This window comes from Ceratotherium simum, chromosome 16 (genome assembly GCF_057802395.1).
Source record: "Ceratotherium simum simum isolate JZ-2026a chromosome 16, ASM5780239v1, whole genome shotgun sequence".
NCBI classification, from domain to species: domain Eukaryota; kingdom Metazoa; phylum Chordata; class Mammalia; order Perissodactyla; family Rhinocerotidae; genus Ceratotherium; species Ceratotherium simum.
This window is the reverse complement of record NC_141915.1, coordinates 35505008-35517945: the sequence shown is the minus strand read 5'-3', so window position 1 is coordinate 35517945 and position 12938 is coordinate 35505008. Positions and strand designations below refer to the sequence as shown.

The 12938-nt window shown below is 37.4% G+C and overlaps 1 protein-coding gene across 7 annotated transcripts in view; it reads right to left on the bottom strand.

The window, feature by feature from the left end:
- The window catches only part of SPAG9 (sperm associated antigen 9), a 133902-nt gene that overhangs the window by 20010 nt on the left and 100954 nt on the right, over nucleotides 1-12938 (bottom strand). For all 7 annotated transcript variants that reach the window (XM_004434727.3, XM_004434729.3, XM_087440976.1 and 4 more), the window contains 11 exons: nucleotides 10946-11076; nucleotides 9248-9304; nucleotides 8031-8204; nucleotides 7324-7453; nucleotides 6529-6618; nucleotides 6105-6272; nucleotides 5473-5644; nucleotides 3496-3714; nucleotides 3031-3226; nucleotides 1413-1538; nucleotides 50-130 (listed from right to left, as the gene is read on the bottom strand). In XM_004434727.3, the coding sequence (XP_004434784.1) occupies nucleotides 50-130; nucleotides 1413-1538; nucleotides 3031-3226; nucleotides 3496-3714; nucleotides 5473-5644; nucleotides 6105-6272; nucleotides 6529-6618; nucleotides 7324-7453; nucleotides 8031-8204; nucleotides 9248-9304; nucleotides 10946-11076 (1544 nt within the window). The remainder of the gene's footprint in view (nucleotides 1-49; nucleotides 131-1412; nucleotides 1539-3030; nucleotides 3227-3495; nucleotides 3715-5472; nucleotides 5645-6104; nucleotides 6273-6528; nucleotides 6619-7323; nucleotides 7454-8030; nucleotides 8205-9247; nucleotides 9305-10945; nucleotides 11077-12938) is intronic.

Genomic DNA, 12938 nt, shown 5'->3' with positions numbered 1-12938 from the left:
CACCAAAATACATATTTTTAAAAGGAAGAATTTCTAAAATAAAACTTACACAATACTGAGAATCGAATCTTTAAGTTTAATAGAATGGAGACATTTCCTCCACTGGGCTACAGATGAATGGACATACAAACTGCAAGAACAAAATCAAGACTGGTAAGGCATAGAGAACATCAAGTCATTGCTTACATCTACTAACGACCACAAAGGTCCTTCAGGAGGAAAGAAGAGTAACATAAAAATTTTGGGCGAAAACAACGAGAGTAAGCATAGGCCTAAGGCAGAGAAATAAGCTGCTTAAGCAAACAGAAACACGTGAAGAATGAATAGCCAGAACCAGAATAACGCATGCTCAGTTAGTTTCAGGTTACCCTATACTTCAGAGCCCTTGGCTGAAATCCTTTTTTAAAAATTATCGTCCTTTTCTACTATGCTGAACTATAACTTTCTGACGACAGCGCGGTTTACATCAGGGAGTGGCAAACTATGGCCCACAGGCCAAATTCCAGCCCTCCACCTGTCTTAGTATAGTCTGCAAGCTAAAAATAGTTTTCACATTTTTGAATGATTGGAAAAAGTCAAAAGAAGAGTATTTCATGACATAGGACATTTACATGAAATTCAAACTCCAGTGTCCATAAATAACGTATTACTGGAACACAGCCACACTAATTCACTTATGTATTGCCAATGCAATGGCTGCTTTTGCACCACAACAGAGTTGAGAAGTTGCTACAGCGATCATATGGCCACAAAGCCTAACATATTTCCTATCTGACTTCGTGGAAAAAGCTTGCCAGTCCTTCATTTTGTAGTATTAGACCCTGATGGAAAACACGCACTAGTGATCTTGCTCAACCTGTGGAAAAGCACAATTCTGTAAGACTCCCCACATTACCAGAAAGTGATCAAACCAGGTAATGTTAGTTACCATCACCTAAGATTTCAGACTGTAATTCATCCTGGTTTTCCTAGTAACTCTGCTAAGAAGTCATATTTGGAATTGGGCCTTCCTACAGCCAAAAACATTAGTTTAATCGCTGGTATTTCCTGAACACACTCTAGCCCATATAAACCTTCTATGCATAAATAATTCTGTCTCTGTGCTGTTCAGGATCTTCTATTTCTGGATCACCCAGATTTTAAAGTTTTAGTGACCTTTTCTTCCAAGAATATTACATAAAGGGAACATTCTGCGACAAAGAAATATATGGTTTACCATTTAGAACCAATGCAAGTCCAGTTTATGAGGTAGTAGCAATATAACCTCAAAATGTGTGTGTACAGAAAAGTCTTTGCTTTAATATGTACTTGTTGTTTGTATCATATGTACCACAGTTTACTTCTTTATCTTCTGATTTCAAGAGCAAAAGTAAAAGACTAAAGATACTCTGATGTTAAGAGTTGGCACCTACCAGCCATTCTGGGCTCCAAGCCACATAGTTGGTAAAAGGCTACTCATTTTCTGGGCTTCTTCTCTCACCAAGTCTTGTTCATTTGGCAATACTGATATTTGATCTTTATACACATCTGAGTCATTACTGGGAAAGGCGGGGCAAAAGGAAAAAAAATCTGAGTATGCTTAGCTATAGTTTTCAGAGATTGATCATTTCTATATTTTATAGTTAAAAAAAAGATCAACCACTAAAATTCAAGAAAAGCCAAAGTTAATGCTTACATTAAATATTTCAACAATTGTACCAGAAGTAACATTAACATACTAGGAGGCCCAAGGTGCAGGTAAGGGAGTTAAGACATGGTAATGAAATACAGCAGTTAATATCCAGACTGTAATTATGGCTCTCCCTTAGAGTTATTTTGAATTTTATGAATTTCTTCTGGGGAGAGAAAAGAGGGAGGGATGGTTTGTTTTAAAAGCACATGCACACACAAAGGAGGGTGAAATATAAAGAATTTTCTAAAATAAATTAGTAAGCTGAAATATGCACGTATTCCACCCCCAAACCTTCTTTATTTTGGATTTTCAGAGCACATTTAGTAAAAAGGTATAAGTGGACTATCAAATTCAAAATAGACAAATGAACCTACTAATTCTAAAAAGATGACTTTATTCTTAAATTAACAATTAAATGTTAATAGACAGTTGGTTGCTCTATACACTAAGAGGAAGAATGTTAAATTGTAAAAAGGATCCAGTTTAGATGAACCCCCATCAGCTTTCCATGAGGCCTAGAGAAGGCAAGAAAGAAAATTAAAGAATTCACTAAACTGGGGGGGGCCGGCCTGGCGGCATAGTGCTTAAGTTTGTGTGCTCTGCTTCAGTGGTCCGGGGTGCGCAGGTTTGAATCTGGGGCGCAGACTGATGCACCACTCATCAAGCCATGCTGTGGCGGCATCCCACATACAAAATAGAGGAAGATGGGCACAGATGTTAGCTCAGAACCAATCTTCCTCAGCAAAAAGAGGAAGATTGGCAACAGATGTTAGCTCAGGGCCAATTTTCCTCACCGATAAGAAAAAAAAAAAAAAGAATTCACTAAAAGGGCCTAGATTAAGCAATCTTTTAAAGGAAGAGCCTAAAACAAATTGTTTTCTAATAAAGTGTTTGCCAGAAAACTGAACGCAAAAAGGTCATTCGAGCCCACATGGGAAACTGAAACAATGGCAAACTGAAACCATGGCCAATTTCACTGATAACTAGAGTAGGAGTGAGAGCAGGGCTGGTGATTAAAATGGCAAAGTTATTGATAGAATGGAAGACAGTGAGCACAACAATGCAAAAAAAAAAAAAAAAATCATACCAGAGGAGAAAATGACCAGGAAGATTTTGACTAATATACTTTATAGAAAAGTTTTTTTTTAAGGTAGAAGGAATAGAGAGCAAATTGGAAAAAAAAAATCCAGAGAATGAAGTGGAAAGAATAGATGAAAACATAGCGGGAATAAGTAATAACATCTAAGCCTGCCACAACAATGCTAATTGGTGGGAATTACTTTGGCTGCTGAGATTATTTTGGTTCCTTTTATGTGTGTACTTATGTGGTTTTCTAAGTTGCTGACCCATTTGTATACCTTGACTGATAGACTGGAGAGAGGTCTTCTGGGATTTGAACTCCCAAAGGATCTGTAAAGACATGCTCTGTGTACACGCCAGTTTGGGAGATGTCCACAGTCTCTTCAGCTGACCCTGCATTGCCTTCTGTGGCTTCAGTTGCTTCTTCTGCTGTCGGAACATTTTCATCAACCTCTCTATTTTCTGCTTCCTTTTCTACAAAATAAATAAAACACGCTAACCATTCCAAGGTTGAGCTTTTCTCCCAATAATTTCGCCACACTAACCCCTGCTACAGAATTCCACTCTGCCTATCCCCTCCTCCTCTGCACTATATCTCGAAACTGAGAATTCTTGATTCATGACAGCATCTTCTTTCAAGCTCTTTCATCCTTGTTACTTTAAGATCTAAATTAAGTCCATCATGAAGCATCTGGGATAGGCTTGAACCCTATACAGATGGTACGTAAGGAGGACAAAGATACCTGGTGGTTTTTCCATCACTGGAGAAGCACCATTGGTACTAGGGGAAGTGGCAGCTGCTGTCACACCTTCTGCGGAACAACCAACCACCGTGATGCCTCCCAACAGGCTGTCTGTCTCTGCTGAGCTAGTGCTCGTCATACTTCCACATAAAGAAGCTTTGTCGACCTGCCCCGATTCTGAAAGCTCTTCTCCTGCAGGGTAGTCTGTTTCTCGTGCTCCTGAAACAAGATTAACCTTCTTTTAATAGTTAAGTAAACTCCTATAAACAGCATTTTCTCCATTAAGGCAACTATAGGTTTGAAATAAGAGTGTGCAGGTGAGACAAATAGCTATTCGAATACACTGCCAAGATGGTAAGTTTAAATTTTATTTCAATTAACCTTCACAAAATGAGAAAGTAGCTTAAAAAATTAAGATAATACTTCTATTAATGCAAGCACAAGTAAACATGAAAGTGTCAGAAATCACACTTCTGGTTTTTTTTTTCCCCTAATATTCATGCCAATCCCCCTCTTTTTTTGCTGAGGAAGACTGGCCCTGAGCTAACATCCGTGCCCATCTTCCTCCACTTTATGTGGGACACCGCAACAGCATGGCCTGACAAGCAGTGCGTCAGTGTGAGCCCAGGATCCGAACCCGGGCCGCCAGCAGCAAAGTGCACGCACTTAACTGCTATGCCACGGGGCCGGCCCAACACTTCTGTTCTTAACATGAGCTCCTCAGCAGCCGCCTAACATGAGGTTAAAAACAATGACATCTAATTATATCTGACAAGTCAGCAAAGAAAAAAAAAATATTTTTAATTATCAAGATTACTATTTGAAATATGGACTCCCACCACTATTAAAAATTAATCACCCTAGGTGTATACAGTGCCACAAGACGTTAGTAAGACATCTAAAAACAAAGCATTTGGGGCTGGCCTGGTGGCATAGTGGTTAAGTTTGTACGCTCTGCTTCAGCGGCCGGGGGTTTGCAGGTTCGAATCCCGGGCACAGACCTACGCACCGCTTATCAAGCCATGTTGTTGCAGGCGTCCCACATATAAAGTAGAGGAAGATGGGCAAGGTTTTTAGCCCAGGGCCAATCCTCCTCAGCAAAAAGAGAAGGATTGGCAATAGATGTTAGCTGGGGGCTAATCTTCCTCACAAAACAAACAAACAAACAATAACGAAGCATTTACAATATAAAGATAAAATCTCTTCAGTTTTCTTTATTTAGAAAGCTGTTTTTATTCAAATCACACTAAAAATTTTATTGTAGTAAAATATACATATATATATAACATAAAATTTGCCATTTTAACCATTTTTAATTGTACAACTCACTGGTATTACATTCACAATGTTGTGCAGCCATCACAACTATCTATGTCTAAAACTTTTCCATCACCCTATATAGAAAATCTGTACCCATTAAACAATAATTCCCTGTTCCCCAAGGCCCCGGGGTCCTGGTAGTCTCTAATCCACTTCTGTCTTTATGAATTTGCCTTGTCTAGATAGCGCATATAAGCGGAATCATACAATATTTGTCCTTTTGTGGCTGGTTATTTTCCTTAGCATGTTTCCAAGGTTAATCCATGCTGTAGTATATATCAGAATTTCACGCCTTTTTATGGCTTAATAATATTCCATTGTGTACATACATCACGAACCTCTTTAATTTTTAAACTAATGTTTTAACATCATATAATATTTAATCCAGAACTTTGGAAGGCCTTCCCTTACTAATCAATCTAAACAGCTCCTTGCCCTCTGCCTCCCAGTCATCTTCTCATATTACCATTGTTTTATTTTCTTCACAGCATCCAAAAATATCTTATTTAGTCATTTATTTCCACTGCTTTTGGTCTTCCCCAACTAGAACATAAACTCCACAAGAGTGGTGCATAACTGTGTCTCCAGTAACCAAATCAGTTCCTGCCAGGAAGGAGGGGTGGACCGTGGGAAGAGACAGGCGTGACTCACTCTTACCTGGGACACTTGCTATACACAGAACATGGGAGTTGCAAACAGTGAAACTGTCTAGGATGTTGCCTGGTTGAACAGCATCAATAATGATAACTTTTGTAGCTGAATGAGTGCTGGTACAGATCCAGACTAGACTGGATAATTCTTCCTGATTTTTCAGTTCCTTCTGCTGTTCCTGCATAGGCAAAGTAAGAAAAATGAATGCTTAAAATGATATGTATTTGAAAATATTCATAAGGCTGTGCTATTACAGTAAAGGGCAATAATATTTCAGGTTTATTTCCAGATTATTTGAAAAGCTGAAAATACACCACCTTTCAATATTAATTAGTAGGCTAAAAACTAGCAGTTAAAGCAGATTAGTAATAAAAATGTTTTATATCTTGATCGTGATGGTTGTTACCTAGGTGTACACATTTGTCAAAACTCTTTGAACTGTACCCATTTCAAGTGTATACTTTACTGTATGTAATATATACCTCAGCAAAACTGATTTAAAAAAGAGAGAGAGGGTGAGGAGTAAGCAAGGGCATAGTAATCCCAAGTAGAAGTTGGATCCAGAACTAAGTCTTGGATCAAAGAGCTAAATTAATAATCTCAGACCCAGAAGGTAAAATGTCAGTGCACACACTCACCTTAAGTTCCTGATCTAACTTGTCTAAACTACTCTGAGATGCACTTCGCTGTTTACTGCCTTCTGTATCCAAACCAGCAACATCCTTGTAAAATACACTTGCTCCAACAACAGAACCACCATCTCTGGTCTTCCCACCTGATAAATTGACTCCAACAGCACACCACAGCTTTTTGGGTTAAAAAAAAGAAAGAAAAAAGGTATTAGGTAATTTTCTCTCTAAAAATGTTTAGAACTTTTTACATTTCTTAAAAAAATCTAATGATTATAAATACAGTCTTTAATATTCAAAGTATTCCAGTCTAAAACTACAAAATGAGCAATAACCTCACCCACAGAAGTAGAACTTAAACTTTTTTTGGTTTTAGGAAAAAAATCCACCCAGAGTTTAAGAAGTATTTCCTTCAACTTCAAAATTAATTTACCTTCATTGATGTATCTTTTTCATCTAGAGGTCTGAGATAGACAGGCACAGGTAAATTTTTCATCTTATTTTCCCCCTGACCATTGGTTACCTAATAATTGGGGAGGGAAGAGAAAAACACATTGGTAACTTTCATCAAAAGTGAACTGACAGAACCATTGAGACATGAGCAAGCACTGCTGTAACATATTTACTCTTTGAAATCAAGTTCAAGTTAATTTTGTCATTCTTATTTGAAAAATAAGCAGAAAATCAAGTGGCAACTAGAGAAAATAAACAAGATGCTATGGGAGCTCAGAAGAGATACACTAATTCACGTGTGTGTGTGTGTGTGTGTGTGTGTGTGTGTGCATTCATGTGTTGAGTCTTTTATGGGTTGTTATATGAAGTAGACGGGAAAAGTTCCTGAAGACCTGAATTGAGTTTTAAGTCAACAGTTTGAAAGGCTCCATGACAATGTCTTCTTAAAACTTTTAAACAATAGATGCTGTTTTGTAAAAAATTCAAATCTTGAAATATTAAAACAGAGCAGGATACCTCAAGTTCCATGTACTCAGCTACCTCCTGTTGACCCCTGTCCTTCCTCACAGACTCAGAGGCACTTCTTTTGAGCGCTAGGGCTGTTTTCTAAAACAGCCTGAAAACCACTGCCCTCAACACTTCTCTAAATGTGTGCCAACCCCATGCAGCTTGAACTGAGCAGGTTTGGGGGGGGTGTTTCCATCCCTTCATGCCCAGGCACATCCCTCTCTCTCTGCATTTTCCCCCAGAAACTCTTCCCATGGTCACATGTTACCTGTTTGTACTTTTGAGGCAGACTCCAGCCAAAAGCCTGTACTCTACCATCTTCCTTCTGAACATGTGCCTTTACCTGACGATACTGTTCTCTCTTTTGTTCTCTTCGTGAGGCTAAACTAGCTTCAGTTCTAAAGGGAAAAGAAATTTCCTTTTTTAATTAAGTGAATATAACAACAGCTTATCTCCCCTCTCCCGCTAAAATAGCAAAAATAACAACAAAAAATTACCTTTGCGTCAGATACTTCACAGACACTATATAATTTAAACCTAACACCTCTGAGATAGGTTATCATACTCATTTTACACGCAGAGAAACTGGGGCTCTGAGAGGTTAACTTGCCCAAGTTCACGTACCTAACGAGCAGCAGGGTCAGGATGGAAAACCAAGCCCTTCTGACACCAAACAAAATGTTCAAACATTTAGGATAAAGGCTAATATAGGCCTTTAACATTTCTATTAATATCAATCAACGTTGTCGTACCAGCAAAAATAAGACATTAACAAAAAATCCTTTATGAAAACTGTGAAATGCAATTTTCATAAAAGGTGTTGACTATGAGTAACTTACTTAAAGGAGCTAACTTATAGAAATAGTTTCTTTATATAGATTTATCTGAACCCTTATAGCTGATCTGACAAAGGGCAAGAATATTCTGGACTGTTAACTTATTTAGGGCATAACCACTAGTCTCAAAAGTACTTACTCTTCACTCAGGAAATCAAAGGCTTTGGACTTATCCCCAGGGAGCTGAGATAAGGTGCTGCTTCTTTTCTTGACTGAAGGAGTAACGTGAGAGGTGGGTGCATTGTACTTCAGATTAACAGGTGGTTCAGGCTTCTTAGTAGTATTACTTGAGGAGCTGAAAAGTCGGCTGAAACTAAAAAGAAAAAAAGTGTACGTGTGTGTGTGTGTGTGTGTGTGTATGTATTACATGCACTGTGAAGAAAAATCCATAATTTTCCACAAATTCCAGAGTGCTTTTACAAGGCAATGAGTTAGAAACTACAAAAAGATTTTTTTGTAGTCACACACTGCAGCCTTAGCAATAACTCACAGCCAAACTCAGACATTCAAGAAACAGAAACTATTGCTTAGAATGGCAGATCCCTGTTCTTTAATTAGCAATTCCCATAATGAAAAGAAGAAGCTCTTAAGTACAGGGAACTTTTCACAACGAAGAAATAAAATAAGATGGTTCCGTTAGCTAGCTCCAACTTGGTGCAATGTAAGAGTGGTTGTTAAACAGCAAGGTTACGGCTGCACGGTTTGAACAGAAGTTTAGTATGCCAGTTCTGAAATAGTCATAATAAAGTACTAGAACATATATTACCATTTTAATACACATCTTATATACTCTCTTATTAAGTTCAATTTAAATAACTACTTTCACATCCACTCAAAAAAAAGAAAAAAAAAATCAATTCTTCTATTAAGTAGCAGATTCACCAAAATGGGGTAAGTTTTAAGCACAGTAAATGCACAGTACTTCTGGCACAAATATAATTCAAGTCCAAAACATATACACATGCTACTCAAACCCCACAAATATTACATTTCTAATCTTCACTTTGTAAAGTTCCTTACAATCACACAACCAGTGAATCAGGAACTTATTTAATGAGAATCCAGGTAATTATCAACTCTATGAATAATTCTCCATTATTTTATTTAATTTAGCAGAGGATTCCACCAAACGCATAACCAACATGATGCAGCTTACGATAGCATTATTTTTTGTCCTCAAGAACAGCCTTACCGAGCTGGCACACTACGTATCAAAAAGAACAAGTTCAGTTTAGCTATATACCCCAAATTTAAGAAAGAAACAAGACACAAAATCATTCTTAAAAATAAATTTTGACTGTAATCTTCTTGTCTCAAAGTGCTGTCTAATGTCGTTATGTGTTTTTAGATACTTACAACTGCCAAATACTTGACCTTTTTTTTTCCTGCATGGCTGGGTTTTCTCTTGATGCTCTACATTGAAAAAAGAGAAAAAAGAAAGAAAAAAATGTGTTATCACTGAGGTGTTTAGCTTTCTATCTGAAGAACAAGGGACCCAAGAAGTTCACAGGATACACAGAGGAGAGTCAATAACTAAATTCAGTAAATAGTAACTTTGACTGATCATGTGTCAGTCAGTCTGCTAAGGCTAACACAACAAACATAAATAAAGTATCATCCCTCTCTCAAAGAGCTTAGGCTACTGATAGAGACAAGATTGTTATCTGTGCTGGGCAGTCAACGTGCCTGAATGTTAATATTTAGAAATTTTTATTGAAGAGATATCCTCCAACTCTCTCTTTTAGCAAAATATTGCCTTGTAAATCTCTGTCTTTACATAAAGGTCTCTACTGTCTTAACTCCCAGCTCTCACAAAATAGCTTGTAACCTGACAGTTCTGATGGGTCATTTTTCACAGGACTAAAACTTTTCCATCACTGAAAAGATGATCAGAGAAAGGGATGAATTGGATTGATAGGTAATTCAACAAAATTTCAGAAAATAAGGCATTCCAAGCTGATTTAATAAGGTGGTAAGGATCCTGTCATTGCTATCAGAGCCCCCTTTCCACTTTTTTTTTTTTAAGGACTAACTTAAAAACATTTTGTAATTCACTGGAAAAAGTTAAAAGTAAATTACCATTTCTTTTTACTTGCTGACTACTGCTTGGCTGCTAGAATTAAAAATAGTAATGAAAAGTGGAGCTTGCCTACATGCTTCAGTTTTTAAAATATTTATTCATTATTTATTTAATATTCATTAAATGCTGGAGGTAAGAACACACTTCTTAGTACATTAGTTTCTCTGTCCAATAAATAAAGATTAGAGTACTGATCTCCTTCCTTCTTAGCAGGAGTAAGCAATTACAATTTTTGCAAACTGTAAACGTGCTATACAAAATACTTTGTTTTAGTATGACATTGGTAAAGGATACATAAACTGTTACATAAATGATATAATCATAAGGAAGTAAAAGTTGGAGGTTGGAAAATATGTTCATAAACTTTAAAACAATGTGTCAGTTGTGCACCATTATTGGTAAATCTATGTGACAATCCATACTCAAAAATCTGGGCAAATTAAGGGGCAAGTAATTTACATACTTTTCATAAGCTCTTTCTAAATTAAAGTAAGGAATACTGTTACTGAGAATATGACCGTTAGATGGCAGCATTAGGTGAGATTTAAGATCCAACAGACAAAGACATCCATAGAAGTTGCATTTTGCATGATTAATCAGAAAGGGGGAAAATCAGGCAAGAGTACTTTACAGGAAGATACTAAGTAAAAATGATTTAGTTTCCTATGTGACGTATGAAATTTATATCTTTTCCTAACATTACTGCAAAAGTAGTGTCAATTTCCATATTTTTTGAAAAATGACCATTACTCCTAAGTAGTGACAACTGCCTTTTAGAGGTCCCGGGAACATTCTTTAAGAGCCCTTAATGGCCCAAAAGGCACCCACTTTGATCACATTCTGTTACCAATTCCGAGTGTTACTTTAGAAAGTCTCTCCTATTAAATAGAGCAGGGGCTCTAGCTCTGAATGAAGGAATGTTCAAACCTAGGAAACAATAGTAGAAAAACTCCAGAGGAACTTCTCATACGAACCGAATCATCTCTGTCCATCGAACAGCTTCCTGGAGCTCCATCAATCTCTCTTTATACTGGTTTCTCTCCATCAGAACTCGGGCCATTTCTACTCTAGTAAACCGCTTCCTCTGTGCTGTGGGAATATCACTCTATAATGAAAAAAAGACTACAGATCACTCTGGAAGCCTACATCTGTTCTGGTGTTATCTCAGACTTAAGCAAAATCTTTAAGCTTTTAAACATTTCTTAATTTATAAACTAATGAATCACTTAAAGAAAAATGGCTTTACAAAAATAAAATCAATAAAGAGATTTAAATAATTACTTACGACTGAAAAGAGGTAGACAATTTAATTTCTGAGTATAAACATAGACATTTGAACACACTATAAAGGAAATGCAAAGAATAGTGCAGATTTTGAACTAAAATGTAGAAAGTTAACTGTTATCTATATAGATTTAATATGCTCACCTGGAAATGTTGCTCTAACATTATTTTAAATTCATGTTCTATAATGAATGCTAGTTATTCAGAAATTAGTTACAAGTTAGTTCCAAAAGGGGTTCATTTATCAAACTACCAATCCATATACACACCCAAGGCCAGTGTAAAGCAGAAACTTATTGGCTAGTTACTACCAAGGTACCCGACTCTAAGAGTCACTAAAACACCAACAGAAATACAACAAGAGGGAGACAACTGTATTAACCAGAATTCTTCTTAGGGAGAATAATGGATGTGAGTATGGTAAGACCAAAAAGGCCATGCTCAAGTCAACTTGCTTCTACTACTGATTTCTAAAGGTTCTTCTGGGAGGAAGGTTGGTTTTTTTTTTTTTAAAGATTTTATTTATTTATTTTTCCCCCCCAAAGCCCCAGTAGATAGTTGTATGTCACAGCTGCACATCCTTCTAGTTGCTGTATGTGGGACACGGCCTCAGCATGGCCGGAGAAGCGGTGCGTCGGTGCGCGCCCGGGATCCCAACCCGGGCCACCAGCAGCGGAGCGCGCGCACTTAACCGCTAAGCCACGGGGCCGGCCCTGGGAGGAAGGTTGGTTTAACTGTAGGGCTTTTATTTTGCTGACTAGAGTAGCACATTTTGGATCAAAGCTGAAAGGCTTGGGACAGTAAGAAAGAGCAGTACTGGGCTTAGCCCTCAGCAGTCTCCTCCTTTGTCCTCCTGGCCCAGAGATTGGCCTCTCCTTTGAATAAAAGTCAAACAACGAATGATTAAATACAAAAGAATTTGCAACACAGCAATCCCACTACTAGGTATATACCCTGGAGAGACCAGGGTATATATAGGTTTCATAGGCTGGGTGGTAGGTTCACAATTTTAATTTATTATAATCATAATGTTATTATTCACAGCTTACATATGTTACATGGTTTTTATATGTATCAAATATTATAAAAATACACAAACAAGAGATTGAAGGGGCACCAAATAATCATTCTGTACAGGACACCATATCTCGGAAGTCTGACATTCAACCAGCAAAAACCTGTTATAGGAATGATAACCTAGCTACCAACAGAATAAATAGTACACTAATAATATTGGCAAGAAGCTCATATTTATTCTTTTGTATTTATATATTTTGACAACAATATGGGCTAATTGCCTAGTATTAAAGTTCTAGACTTCATCTTTTTTTTTTTTAATAATTTTATTTATTTATGCTTTTCCCCCAAAGCCCCAGTAGATAGTTGTATGTCATAGCTGCACATCTTTCTAGTTGCTGTATGTGAGACGCGGCCTCAGCATGGCCGGAGAAGTGGTGCGTCGGTGCACGCCCGGGATCCGAACCCGGGTTGCCAGCAGCAGAGCGCACACACTTAACCGCTAAGCCACGGGGCCGGCCCCTAGACTTCATCTTTTTATGTTTAATACTATTAAACAATTTTTATTAAAGCTTTCATATTCCTAAGTCAAAATCTGAAACAAAGCAAACAACAACAAAAAACTCCAAAATGCCCCAGTTGGTCCTTGAGCTTGAACATGCAAAC